Below are 14,027 nucleotides of genomic sequence, written 5' to 3' on the forward strand. Positions count from 1 at the left end.
AATCTGTCTTTGATAGACTTCCTGTCTATTTGTCGATCTTGAATCTACCATCTATCCTTAATCTATCTATCTATCTATCTTCTTTAGCAGACCAAATAGATGCATGCCTACCGACTCTCTCTCTCAGACCTTCTCCCTAGTGTTTCCTTCTACTTTCTCCGTATCTATCTTTATTCTATTTATCGATCTATCTATCTATGTATGTGTCTTAATTCTATACATCTATCTAGGTATTCTTAATCCATCTCCAACTATCTCGTTCATCTCCTGTTCATTATATTTACATCTTTTTCTTCTTCTTGTTCCTCCTTTTTCGTTTCGTTTTCTTCCCTTTCTTTTCTTTCCTTCCTCTCTTATACTTCTTTAAGATGACTTCCTCGATCTCCTTCTCTTCTCCTTCTTCTCATGTATCTTCTCTATCTTTTCTTCCTTTCTTCTTTCTTCCCTCCCTCTCTCTCTCTCTCTCTTCTCCACCCCCCTTCATCTGCTTCTTCTTTTTCTTCTTCTTTGTCCTGTCTTTTCTAGATCATTGAGACCCATCAGAATTTGTATTTAGTTATGGAGTATGCCTCGGGCGGGGAGCTCTACGACTATATCGTGAAGAAGCAGAGAATTGACGAGGTGGAGGCATGCAAATTCTTCCGTCAAATTCTATCAGGCATTGAGGAAATGCACAGGCTCAACATCTGCCACAGGTAGATCTCACCAAAACAAGATATCAAACGCACGCACACTCGCCAGGTGTACAGACACCTCAACGTCTTCGTCCTCTTTCTGTCTCTAGGGATATCTATAGATCCTCAGGTAAAGAGAGACACTTTGTAAGCATAGCCATACTCCTTTGTCTACATCGGTATCTATATCTCTCTCTAGATCTACGATTCTCTATGTACCTTTCTCTCCCTCTCTTTCTTTCTATCTCCTCTCTTAATCCATCTCTCAAAAGACTTTGAACTCTCCTTGCGTACATATATACATACACATACATATATATATATATATATATAATATACATGTACATCTATATTTATAGGTGTGTATCAACTCCGAAGGTTTGAGGTATATGCGTATGTGGATAGAGAGTGTGTAGATCATGTATCGAGCCAAGAGAAAAGAGGCTACTTTCTTTCTTTCTTTCTCACTCTCTCTCACTCTTTCTTTCTTACTCTTTCTTTCTTTTTCCTGAGATGTCGAGGGAGGCAAGCAGGAGACGCGAGCCTAGACCTCCACGCGCTCTCACTTCCTCGCACTTTTCTCTCCTGTCATTCTACAGAAACGAAGGACATACAAAATAGATAGATAAATACATAGATAGAGATTTTGATAGAGAGATAAATAGATTAAGGGGAGAGACAGAGAGATAGATCAAAGAGAGATAGATAGAATGATACAGAGGTAGATAGAAAGATCAAGGACAGATAGATAGATAGATCGGTAGGTCGAGAAAGAGACAGATGATAGACAGGGGTGGAGAAAGAACAGAAATAGGAAGAGACAAGATTTCTCCTTACACAAGTGTCGTCAGATGCTTGCTTCGTCTTCACGAGGAAAGAAGGTCAGAGTTAGAAGAAAAAAGAAGAGAAAGAAGGAGAAGATGAATGGTAGTCAACAGTCTCAGTTTGAACAATCTTGTGTCTTTCGTTCTTTCTTTCTTTTGTTCTGTCTCTTTTTTCTTTTCTTTCTTCTTTGTATCAGAGATCTAAAGCCTGAGAATATTTTACTCGACTCTGAGAAGAACATAAAGATAGTCGATTTTGGTCTGTCGAATCTGTACACCCGTTTTCTCCAAACTGCATGCGGCTCGCCCTCCTACGCAGCCCCCGAAATGATCGAAGGAAAAATCTACACGCCCCTCTCTGTCGATATATGGAGTCTAGGGTATGTCCTCCTCTCTCTCTCTCTCTTTTCTTCTTCCGGAAACATTATACAGTACGATACATATACATACATATTTATATACAAATATGCATATAGCTACATATAGAGAGGTACTCAACCATATATATATATATATATATATATATATATCTATAAATATAGAGAGGTACTCAGCCATATATATATACATTTGTATATATATATATATGTGCATTTAGAGAGATACTCAGCTATATAGATATAGATATAGACAGGTGTACATATATATATATATATATATGTAGATATGTGTAAGTGCATGTTTGTATACCTGAGTGCGAGGGGTGTGGGGTGGAGGGACCGACCCTTCAAGGAGATAGAGAGACGCCGAGGAACTTCTGCAGTGACAGTAGTAGAAGTAGGAGGAGTGATAGAAGTTGGAGATGTGCCCTTCTTTTATCTTGGAGTAAAGAAGGAGAAAAGTCACACGAGGAAGGGGAGTGACAGATGAGAGATGAAAGAAAGAGAGACAAAGAATATCTCTAGACTTACCTCACCTCTCTTGCCTTTCCGACAACTCGATCACTCACTCGTTTTTCTTCCTTTCTCTTCTGCTGTATTCTGATCTTTCGTTTCTCACACGCCAAATGCCACCCTCCTCCGCCTCCTTCTTTTTCTTTTTCCTAATGGATTCAGAGACTGTACACATATCTGTATATATATATATACAAATAGGCAGATATATTTACATCCATCCGCAAGTATGCATGCATCCTCTATAGGTTTCTCTCTCTTTCTCTTTATATGTGTATACATCTATCTCTATACCTGCATCTATCTTTAATCTATCTATCTCTTCTAAATCTGTTTATGTCTTTGATCTATTTATCTCTCTATATCAGTGTATGAGATGTCTGTGTGGTATATATATCGTATGCCTCAAATACAGACATGCCTTTGCATCTAGAGAAACATATCTATCTACTCCGCATCCATCTCTCCTCTTTCCTGGCTTTTTTCTTCTTCTTCTTTATCTCTCTGTCTCTCTGATTTATCTTAACGTGCATGTAAAGAAGACCACAGACCCTCCCTCTCCGTCCCTTATTCTGCTCGCCTTCACATACAAGCATACATACACATCAATAGCTATTCTCATATATAGGCGTATCTTTAGAAAACGAGAAAGATATGGAGACTGATAGATAGGTAGATAGGTATATACATCTATATTAAAGATAGACAGATACGTATATTTTGACAGGTATATAGACTATACATAGATAGGTAGGCAGGTAGAGATAAGGACAGATTCTTTAGAGACGAGGTGCACTTGTATAGGAAAGAAGAGATCGAATTTCTCTCATGCTGGTAATATGCCTTTGTTGCCCTTCTCTTTCTTATCTCTTTTTTATCTCTTTCTTTCTATCTTCTCACTCACTCTTTCATTCATTCTTTCTTTCTTTCTTTCTGTTTGATGGTCCTTTTCCTCTTGGTAGTGTTTCTTGTTCTCTTGATGTATGTCTGCGTTCGTGTGTAGAATAATTCTTTTTGCTTTACTAGCGGGATATCTGCCCTTTGAAGATGCATGCACGGATGAGCTCTATAGAAAGATTATAGAGGGAGTGATCGACTATCCCTCCTGGATATCCGAGCCAGCAGAGAGTCTTCTACGAGGCATCTTGAGAACTAACCCCTCCACTCGATTTACTCTCCGCCACATTAAACAGCATCCTTGGTAAGCCATGCCTTCTCATCTCCTCACGTCTCCTCGTCAATAAGAAGACGAAGAAGAAGAGAAGGAAAGAAAGAGAGATAGAGAGATATATACAGGGAGATAGAAGAAGGAGAAGAAAGAGAGACGAGAGATTTAGGAGATTCAGATGTGAAGAGGAGGGGAGAGAAAGGGATGGGATGGAGGTCCATCTTGTTAAAACGCACATAGACTGAGAGATAGAGAGAGAGAAAGAGAGAGGCACCAAAAGAAGAAATGCCATTCAACGTCTTTCTTATCTCTTTCTTTCTTTCTTTCCTCCTTATTTCTATCTCTCTTTTGGATGCCTTTTCTTCCAGGTATAACATGCCAAGTGTATGTGGAGGTGATGGAAATGCACTCGGTCATATTCAAAGGAATGATCCAGCTTTTACAGTCCCTTCATCTCTCTCTTCTTCTTCTCTTACACCTCCTCTTGGATTGTCCTCTTCTTCTCCTCGTCCTCCTCCTACAACGCCTCCTGGTAGCTCTTCTTCTTCTTTCTCTTCTTCTCGTGTCTACGGCTGTCAAAAGACTTCCAGAACTGACGACAATAATGAGGAAGAAGATTTGCACTTCTACAGCTGTGGTGTCCGCGGCTGTAAGAGCTGTTGGAGATGGACAGCATCGATCAATCCGCACAAGGTAAGGAGATACAGAAGCCGCACTGCCTTCTCTTCTTTTTCTTCTTCTCCTTCGTGACGACTTCTTTCTCTTCTTCGCCCTTGTTCACTCCCCCTTGGCTCTCTTTCATGGGGAGAAAAACGCGACCTGGACGGGCAGGGTATCATACACATGCGTAGATCAAGTATCCATCTTTCTCTTATTTAGTAGGAACGACATCATATGAACTCTCTCTTTCTTTATATATATATATATGTATATATATATATATGTGAATGGGTGTATGCAGGTGTATGTCTCTATGCCTGTATGTGTATATGTATGTGTGACTGTGTGTCTATGTATGTATGTGTATATAGAGATGCTATACTACGTACCTATGTATATACGAAGGAACAGATAGAGATAGATTAAAGATAGATAGATAGATTTAAGAGAGATAGATAGATAGATAGCGCTTGCGTGTCCGACGAGATAGATAGATAGATAGGTGAAGGTGTGATGGCACATTGATCTCCCCATTCATCTCTCCAGTTGTCTGCCTGCCTATTGTCTATCTCTAGACAGAAGATCTAGACATATGCGAAGAGAGAGAGTACAATCTTACACACCCTTACATCTATGTAGAATTCTTCAAGAAAGGCTTAGTTTACGTATATCTGTATGCCTATAGATGGACTAGAGAGACGCTTTCTTTCTTCTTTTCGGTTTATCTCCCTTTTGACTCTCCTCTCTTTTCTTTTCTCTTTGTCTTCTTTTCTTCCTCCTCTTCCACTTGCCTTTTCATCGTTCCTCTCTACTTCTTCTCTCTCTTTTTCTATTCTCCATCTTTGTCTTCATCGTCATTTTCTTATCCTTTCGTGTGTAGTTTGCTTCTTTGCTTTTTTGCATGCTTCATTGTGTTAGCCTTTATCTTCAGTTTTACTTTATATGGCGCGAATCCCTGGGGTGGATGTACACTCCACTGAAGCCGATCTACAAAGCGGGAAACTCAACTTCAGAACCGCCGCGTATGTCAGCCTAATCATACACAACTCCTCTTTCTTTCTTATCTCTTTCTCACCTTTTCTTTCTTTCTCCTTTTTCTTCTTTCTCTTCTCTTTAGACTTCTTCTCCTTCTTTTTGTCTTTGCTTTGTCTCCATCTACTTGTCTCTGCTTCTAGATACTTCAGTCTGTCTCTTCGTATAAAAAGGAGCTGCGCACATAGAAAGAAAGGAGAAGATGGATCGTCTTGATACAGTACACAAACAAACAGACAGTTCCAGATTGATGAAAAGATAGATGTGTCTTTCTCTCTCCTCTTTCTCTAGCTTCCTATCCTGTGTTCATGTATATGTATGCTCTATATGTCTGTCTCCCCCCCTCCCCCCCCCAGAGGAGAAGTGACGAAGACCTTCTTCTAAGATCATGAGCTATCCTTGTCTGGAGATATGGGTAAAGCAAAACAGAAAAGAGCGAGAAAGAAAGAAAGAAAGAAAGAGAGGAGGGGGGAGCAGTTGTCTTCTTGTCTTCGGTCTCTCATATCATTCTTCTCGCCCGTGTCAACTGCAGACGTTCAAAATTCTATCCCCATCCATCCATTCTCTTCCCCCACTCCACTCGAGCCATCTTTCATCTATCTATCTTTCATCTGTGTATCTATCTTTGCCTATCTATCAATCTTTAATCTGTTTCCTACCTTTAGTCTAGCTATCTATGGTAGTGTATCTTACTCGCTATCTTCAATCTATGAATCTGTCTGTATGTATATCCCTCTATATCTCGATGTATGAGAAAGCCTAGATGTACATATGTCTGTCTGCATGGTACAGATATGTGCATGCAGCTCATGGCAATTTACCTGTGGCCTTCCTGAAGAAAAAAGAAAAGGAAAGACTGTTTAGACCTCTCTCTGTCCGTTCCTCTTTCTTTCTTTCTTGTTAGTGATCTTTTCTCCTTGTTCTGTCTGCTTGTATGCAATTTTATCTTCTCTTGTATCTTTCTTTCCTCACGTCTTTCTGCATTTCTTTCTCTTGTTGCAGGTACTTTCTTCTCTTAAATCGAATGAGTCTGGAGCACATAGCCACACCTGGAAAGACACCTCAGAGAGCGCCTACGCCTAGTCCTCTAGACACGAAGGAGAATCTTAGCCATGTCTCTTCATCTCTAGACAGAAGAAGAGAAGATGCAGAATCCAAACACCCGATAGAAAAGCAAAAGAAGAAGAAGATAACGATGACGATCTCTCCTCCTCCTCGTGAGTTCAACCGTCCTTGTTCCTCTTCTTCTTCTTGTTCACCTCACTTTTATCCTTCTCCTGTCTCTTCTCCAGGTGTCTATACACCTGAAGTCAACAGTCACTCTATACCCCCCTTTCTTTCTCCTTCCTTCGCTCCTTCTCCTCCTCCTCCATCTCTCCCTTATCCTTATTTTCAGTCTTCTTCTTCTCCGCCTCTTTCAGGTGGGGAGGTTTGTAGTCATTCTCATCTTTACGTTCAATCGTATGTGTGCCACGATCCATCCCCACCTCCCCCTCGTCAGTCTCTTCCTCTCTCTTCCCGCCTTTTTTCTTCTTCTTCATCTTCATCTTGTTCTCCTTCTGCTGAAGAGATGCATGGGGAAGTTCTTTCTCAAAAAGAAGAAGAAGAAGGAAGAGAAGATCTCAAGAGGGGGGGAGAACAAGAGAGTGAAGACAGAGAAACCAAAAGGGAGACAGGAAAAGGAGGAAAGATTGACGAAGAAAAGAAGAAGGAGAAGAGGAATAAGAGAATAGAGGAGGAAGAAGGAGTAGTAGTAGTAGATCGCAGTTCAGGTCCTTCATCTTCCTCTTTCCGTGGCGGTGTACATACACGTGAGCGAAGCAACGCGACAACGAGTACCATTGATTCGTCTTCTTCTTCCTCGTCGTCTTTCTCTTCATGTGTCTTTTCTTCTTCTTCGTCTTCCTCTTCTTCTTCAGATCATTTAGAAAGCGACGGAAGAGAAGAAACAATGAAGAGAAAAAGAGAAGACAGACTTGGCGATCCTCTCCATCTTCAGAGGAATTCTACTCATCCTACACATCATGCCTCAAACAACGTTGCACCCTTCAGACACTCTGCAAGAAAAGAGAGAGCAGAAGAAGAAGAAGAGGAAAGAGAAGAAGAAGAAGACGGAAAAGAAGAAGAGAAGAAAGATCTTTCTTTCATGCCTTCTTCTCTTCCTTTCTCTTCAGACTTGCTAATGTCTTCGCATGCAATTCCCTTTCAGAAACGAGGGGATGCTGTACATACACCGTCTACTATGATGAAAGATCCTCTTCTTCTTAACTTTTACTCTTCTTCTTCTCCTGCTTCTTCCTCATCTCTCCTTGTACCTCCCGGGGTGTCTATACCTCCTGACCAAAGTAAGTCGCACAAGAAGATCAACAAGAAAGAACACAAAACTGAGAAATCTTCTTCTTCTCCTTCTCCTTCTCCTTCTCCTCCTCTTCTTCTTCTCTGCTTACCGGCATCTTCAGAGAACTCACACCATCCTCTTGAGAATAGAACTCTTTCGTATCAAAAGAAAAGAGATCTAAAGAGTAATAGGATGTCAACAAGAAAGAACGTACAAGAGGCGAAGAAGAAAGACGAAGAATTCAAGAAAGATGCGAATTGCTCTCTGCCAAAGAAAGAGATTTCTTCGTCACCTTTACGTCACCCTTTTCTTCGTGTACAGAAGCCACGTCAAGGTAAGAAAGAAGAAGAGAAAGAAGAAGGAGAAAGAGGGGGAGAAGAAGAAGAAGAAAAGACCAAGAAGATTTACGGAAAGTCCACTCCAGGAGATCTTCTTCCTACACGAAGAGGAAGAGAGAAGAAAGGAGAAGAAGGAGGAGAGAAGAAGTGCTTTTATTCTTCTTCTACTATGATACCACGTAACTATCAGAGATTCAAAGGAGGTTCCCTAACTTCGCGAACTGAGAAGACTTCTCGGCCTTCTTCGTATATAAGCCGAATGGCTTTTCAACAGCAGAGAACGACCCTTTCTTCTTTATCTTCTACTTCTTGTTCTCTTTCTAATCCTCTTTCTTCTTCTTCTTCAGGAAGATTTATAGATCCTTCACTTCAGGCGCTTAAGCAGAAGGCGAATAGTTCATTGACAAGAAAGAAACTCCCCGAGAGACGCCGTGTGATGCCTCCTCCCCCTCCTCTCACAGCCCGTCTCCCCCCTGTGTCTCTTTCTCGTGCGACTTACTTCAAGAGTGGCGAAGAGAAGCACAATAGATCCGTAGAAAGGGAAGGAAGAGGAGAGAAGAAGATAGATCGATTCTCTTCGATCCATGTAGAGACACAGAAGAAGAACGATGTTGAAGTCAATGAATCTTTTCCTAAAGAAGAAGATCGAGAAGGGCTTTCTTCTCAAGGCGAGAAACGATTTCCGAGCCGAGCGGGAGGTGTATGTACACCCTCTGGCATACCTCCCCTCGTATCCAAGGCGACGGCTGAAGAATGGGAAGTAAAGAGAAACATAAAGATGAGACCTCCATCTTGTTCTGCTTCTCTCGAGCGAGGAAATCTCCTGGAGAAGGATGAAAGACAAGGAGGAGGCAGCGAGAAAGAAGTACAAGAAAAGAGAGAGAATGAGGGGGAAGAGAAAGAAAGAAGACATCGAGCAAGAGGAGAGGAGGATCAAGAGGATAGAAAGACGAGGGAATGCTCTGGTCGCAAGACGCCCATGATGAAGGTAGGAGAAAGAGATCTACGAGAGAAGGAGAAAAACGAGTCTTCTTCTTTTCTTCTTCGTTTCGCGGCTGCCCCCCAGAGAACTGAAAGAAAAGCAAGGAGATCTGCAACTCCCCGAGATGACCTCCTTCTCCATCGAGCCAAGCTAATGACCCGAACGCTTCATGCCACTGAAGGCGGAGGGGGGGGGTGGAGAACAAGAAGGAGAGAAGAAGAAGAGGGAAGAGGAAGAGCAAGAGGTGGCGAAGGAAGGGAACGTCTGAAGTCCGCGAGAATAGCTCCGTCACCGACTGCTTCAACGAGAAAGGAGGCCCAGGCAAACAGTCCTAAGAATAAGAAGAGAAGCACGGTCACTAAAGTCTCTATTACATCAAGAGGAAAAGAAAAAGAGGGAGGAGAAGAAGAAGAAACACGTAAGAAACCCATCAGCTCTCTTCAGCGTCAGTGTGGTATCTACACGCATGCAGGCAGCATCTCTATACATGTGTGTCTCTACATATCTAAAGAGGAGAGATATGTCTAAATGTATTTATATTATATGTATAGAAGGTAGTTTGACAGCTTACAGACAGACGTACAAGTGGATATGCAGGAGTCTAGGTAGATATGCCTTCGTATACATAGATATCTATATCTATATCTATATATACGTAGACACGACATACATTTTTGAATCGTGTCTTCGACTATCGAAAAGCAGGGCCTCTAGACTGCATGCGAGAATTTCAGAAATAAATCTTCAGCCTGTCTATCTCTCGTCTATCTACTTCCAATTTATCTACCTGTCTTTCACCTATCTACTCATATCTACCTATCTTTAATCTATCTTTAATCTATCTACTCATATCCATCTATCTATCTAATTACGTTAATTTCTCTTTCTTTCGTGTCGGTCTTTGCAGACCTTCTTTGTATCTTCGGGCTAGCCTGTATGAAGGTATCGGTGCTTAACTCTTCGTGAGGGATTGTCTTCATTTTAAGGAAAGAGAGGGCAAGGGGAATCTGATCTACTGTCTTTCTGAATATGAAACTCTGAAGAAGAATCTCTTCTTCTTTCTTCTCTTCCTCTGTGTAGAAAAGTAGTTTTTCTTTTCTCTTTGGTCGTGAAGACGAGTGGTAGAATCTCTCCCGGAGAACTGAGGGAGTCGTCTTTCGATTGCACTCCATTCATTTCCTCCTCCTGGAATGAGAGAAAGTCTTTTTCTGTCTTAAGAAAGACTGAGATTTCCCAAGCATACCTATATATGAATCTCTGAAAAGGAAGAAGAAAGGAGAGCTTAGATGATAAGTATAGGCTTGAGTCATGCGTCCCCCTTTTGCGTGGTTCTTTCTCAGGTGTACATACACCTCGATCATCGTCAAGCGAAATGTATTCGCTACCTCACCCAAGATCCGAAAGTGCGATAGACAGCAGCAAATCCTCTTCTTCTTCAGCTATGCCTACGATTCTCCATTCAAAATCTTCTTCGCATTATATCGAGCCAACTCATCGTCCATCCTCTTGCTGCCTAGCCATGACGTCATCTTCTCTTCTTTCTTCTTCTTCTTCTTTGCCAAGCCGTCAGAACCGCAATGTAGGTTCTCTCTACCATCACAGAGGTGTGTTATCTCGAAAGATTCTATCTTCTTCTCCTTCTTCTTCCTCGTCAGGTATTCCTTCTTCTCTTCTTCGGGATAGAAGAAGAGGCAGTTTGACTCATCGCCCTCCTTCTTCTTCGGCATCCCAGTCTATGCAAACGTCTCTACCCTCCTCCTCTGCGTCCTCTCCTTATTCTGTTTCTTATCATCGTCATCCGTCTCATAGCAACAGCTCCTCTCAGTCTTCTTCTTTCTCTTCTTCTTCTACTATGCTTTCAAAACAGAGAAGGTCTCTTCTTCTTCCTCCTCCTTCTTCTTCGTCTTCTTCATATACACGCCGAGGTTCTTTAACTGCAAGGGAGATCCCGAAAGAAAGAGCGCCTAAGCTTTCTCCTTCTCCTCCCCTTCTTCCTTTTCACAAGTCACCCGCACCTCCTCATCTTCTCTCTTCTTCTGCTTCTTCAGTTCCTTCACGACACGGGACTTACTATCCTCCTTCTTCTTCTTCTCCTTTCCCTGGTCAAAAGAAGAAACTGCATGCAGTTCATCTCTCTCCTCTTTCTCATCCCCCGTTATCTAAGACACAAGATCTTCTTCATCTTCATACTGCTCTTCCTAAGCAGTCTGGGGAGATTCAGAAGAAGAAGGTCCCTCTTTCTCAAGTTACGAAAGATACTTCATCTGTTTGCTCATCCACCGTGAAAGAAGGAGAGAATAAACAGGTCTCTGAGAAAGATCTCTCTTCTCTCCTTCTCTCACAGTCGCCCCTAGGAGGAGATAAGGAAGCTAGTCAGAATCTCTCTGCTCTTCAGATGGGAGAGGCACATGTATCTTCTTCTTCTTTTGGAACTATTTCTCTTCAGCATCCTCTCTCTCAATCCAACAGGTTAGGAATATCTCTTTCTTCTTCTTCTTGCAGGAATCCCGCTGTAGAAGCCGTGATAGAAAGGAGAGAAAGAGAGAAGAAGGAAAAGTCGGTCTCTGAGGGGGTTCATCTCCATGAAAAAGAAGAAAGTCATGTAACGCGTTCTCTTCTGTCTTCATCTACTCACCTCGAGAATCTCCTTCTCTCAGGTGTATCTTCTTCTTCTTCTCATCTTCATTTAGATACGACGATTCGAAGAAGAGAAGGAGAAAGAAAAGAAGAAGCTCTCTCTTCTTCTTCTTCTTCTTCATCTTCCTCCTCTATCAGTAAGAGCACCCGTCTGCGTCAGGGATTCACTCAGCAGCCTGCGATAGAGAGAGACGTGCCTTCTCCATACGGTGGCCACCTCACTAAGAGAGATCAACCTTCTTCTACTCCCACTACTCTTCCTCCTCCTTATCCCGCTTCTCTTTCTTCGTCTTTTTCTTCTTCTTCTTCTGGGCTTTCTTCTTCTTCTCTTCTTCAGCGTCAGACGCTTCCACCTCATCTCTCTTCTTCTCTTTCTTCGTCTCTCTATAGTAGAGGCCCGGAACCTCATCCATCTGTCCTATCCTTCTCTACAAGCTCATTTTCTTCTTCTTCCCATCCAAATAAACAGGGGGATAATAGAGGCAACATGAAAAATGTGAAAGATAGGCAAAAGATGGCCTCTCCTGAGTGTGCTTTATCTTCAGCGTCTTTCTCCTCCTCCAAGAATCGAATTCAGATCGTCGATGTTCCTACGCACGGAAGTGTCGATGCAAACAGTTCGACAATGGAGCTCTATGATCACTCTATAGGCAACTATGCAAATCATGTCTCTTCTCTTCCTTCGTCTTCTTCTCCATCTTTAGATAGGAAGGGCTTGAATAGTCACATGAGGGCGACGGGGCCTGCGCAGGTTGCGGAGGATCTTCTTCTTCTCCCTGGGAATCCACCTCACTTGTTGAAGAATACGAAGCTTCTCTCTTCGTCGGCTTCTCCTACTGTTGAGAAAGGAAGAGGAGAAGAAAGAGAAGGCCAACAAGGTAAGATAGAGGAAAGGAAGAAGAAGACAATGACCATAGGAATGAATGGATATACGACAGACCTAAGAGATGAAACGCGAGATAAATGTCTATTTCAGTCTTTACAGGGAGAGAATCTCCGAGAAGTTCAAAGGGAGACGCAAAGAAGAGACACCCAAAATCTCTCTCTGTCTCCTTTTTCTTCTTCGATCATGTTCTGTTCTTCTCTCGCAGGAGTCATCGCTTCACCCCATTCAGTCAAAGGGATGATAAAGACCTCTCAAGACTTACACGGTAGAAAGGATCTCTTAGAAACTACCGATATGAAGTCTCCAGGAGAAACGTCACTGACGAGAGATTCTTTACCATGCATGCGCGCGACTCCCCAGTATGGCGATATAGAAAATGTCTTTCAAGCTCCTCCTCTTGCTCCCTTCATTCCCTTGAAGAATGTCTCTAGGTCCAATGAGGTATCTCTTCCTTCTTCTTCTCTCTCTCGCTTATCTTTTGACGAGAGAAACAGCATAGAAAGGAAGATAGAAAGATCACTGGGTCATGTTCTCCGTCAAGAAAATCAGCATTCCCACTCAGGTGGTGTATATACACTCGAGAAAATGGGAGTCTCACCACCCCTCATCATCCCTCCTCCTTCGCATCAGCCATCCTCTAGTGGAGTGTATATACACCCGAATTTCTCCACTCTGTGGTTCTCATCGTCTCACCATCCTCTTAATACATGGGAAAGGTACTATGCCCCATGCCTTCCCCCTCAATCAACGACAAGAGGGACAGCTTCAGGTGTGTATCCTAAGGGATGAAAAAGTCCAGATGAAGAAAAGGGACAAGACTCTTTTCTGACATGTAGAGATGAGAAAGAGATCGATTGCTCGCTGAAGAAGAAAGGAAAGAAACAGGAGAGCTGGAATATGTTTCTCTTCTTTTCTGCTCTTAGTCAAAAAGAGAAAGAGGAAAAGCTTATCTCAGTGAAACTATCTCTCCCTGTATATAGAATCCTTACCATAAGAATGGATATAGATACAGACATGTTTATATCTATATAGACGATTGCACGTATATAGGGATATACGTCTTATATTTAGATCCGTATAGACATGGCTATACTCGCTTTTTATGAGATTTGAAGAGTCAGTGTAGTCTGTTGACGGTGTGTATCGATCGAGTGCGTGTCTAATAGAGGGAAAGCTACCCGTACTCCTGAAGAGAGGAGAAAAAGAACGACAGTCGATGTGTCCTCATCTCTACGACTATCTCTCTATCGAACAAGCTCTCTATATCTATATCGGTCTGTCTACAAAGGTGTCTATATGTAGGGGCATATGTGTATTCCTGGAAAAGTATGTTTGCATAGTAAGCGCTAGAAGAAGGAGGAGAGACTTCGAAGTTGTCATTTCCAATCTTATCTGTCTCGTTCTTGTTTCTCTCAAATAGCTACCCTCTTCATCTCTCCTCTCCTTCTCTCCTCTCCTTCTCTCTCTTTCTTTCTTTCTCTGTGTCTTTGATTGCTCTCTTTGCTCTTTTCTTTACGGCAATCACATGGAGAACTTCAAGAGTGAAAGAAAGAGTGAGAAAGAGAGAGAGAATGAGAAAGAAAGAGTGATAAAGA

The 14,027-nt window shown here is 42.1% G+C and overlaps 1 protein-coding gene across 1 annotated transcript in view; it reads left to right on the plus strand.

Moving 5' to 3' along the window:
• CSUI_001232 (histone kinase) overlaps nt 1–14,027 on the plus strand; it is a 17,615-nt gene that overhangs the window by 1,507 nt on the left and 2,081 nt on the right. Inside the window, exons 2-9 of the mRNA XM_068061438.1 lie at nt 526–695; nt 1,696–1,878; nt 3,395–3,592; nt 3,928–4,252; nt 5,138–5,241; nt 6,254–9,327; nt 10,250–12,424; nt 12,638–14,008. Coding sequence (XP_067926582.1) covers nt 526–695; nt 1,696–1,878; nt 3,395–3,592; nt 3,928–4,252; nt 5,138–5,241; nt 6,254–9,327; nt 10,250–12,424; nt 12,638–13,221 — 6,813 coding nt within the window. The 3' untranslated portion in view covers nt 13,222–14,008. The remainder of the gene's footprint in view (nt 1–525; nt 696–1,695; nt 1,879–3,394; nt 3,593–3,927; nt 4,253–5,137; nt 5,242–6,253; nt 9,328–10,249; nt 12,425–12,637; nt 14,009–14,027) is intronic.

This window comes from Cystoisospora suis (genome assembly GCF_002600585.1).
Source record: "Cystoisospora suis strain Wien I chromosome Unknown contig_489, whole genome shotgun sequence".
In the NCBI taxonomy this organism is placed as follows: domain Eukaryota; phylum Apicomplexa; class Conoidasida; order Eucoccidiorida; family Sarcocystidae; genus Cystoisospora; species Cystoisospora suis.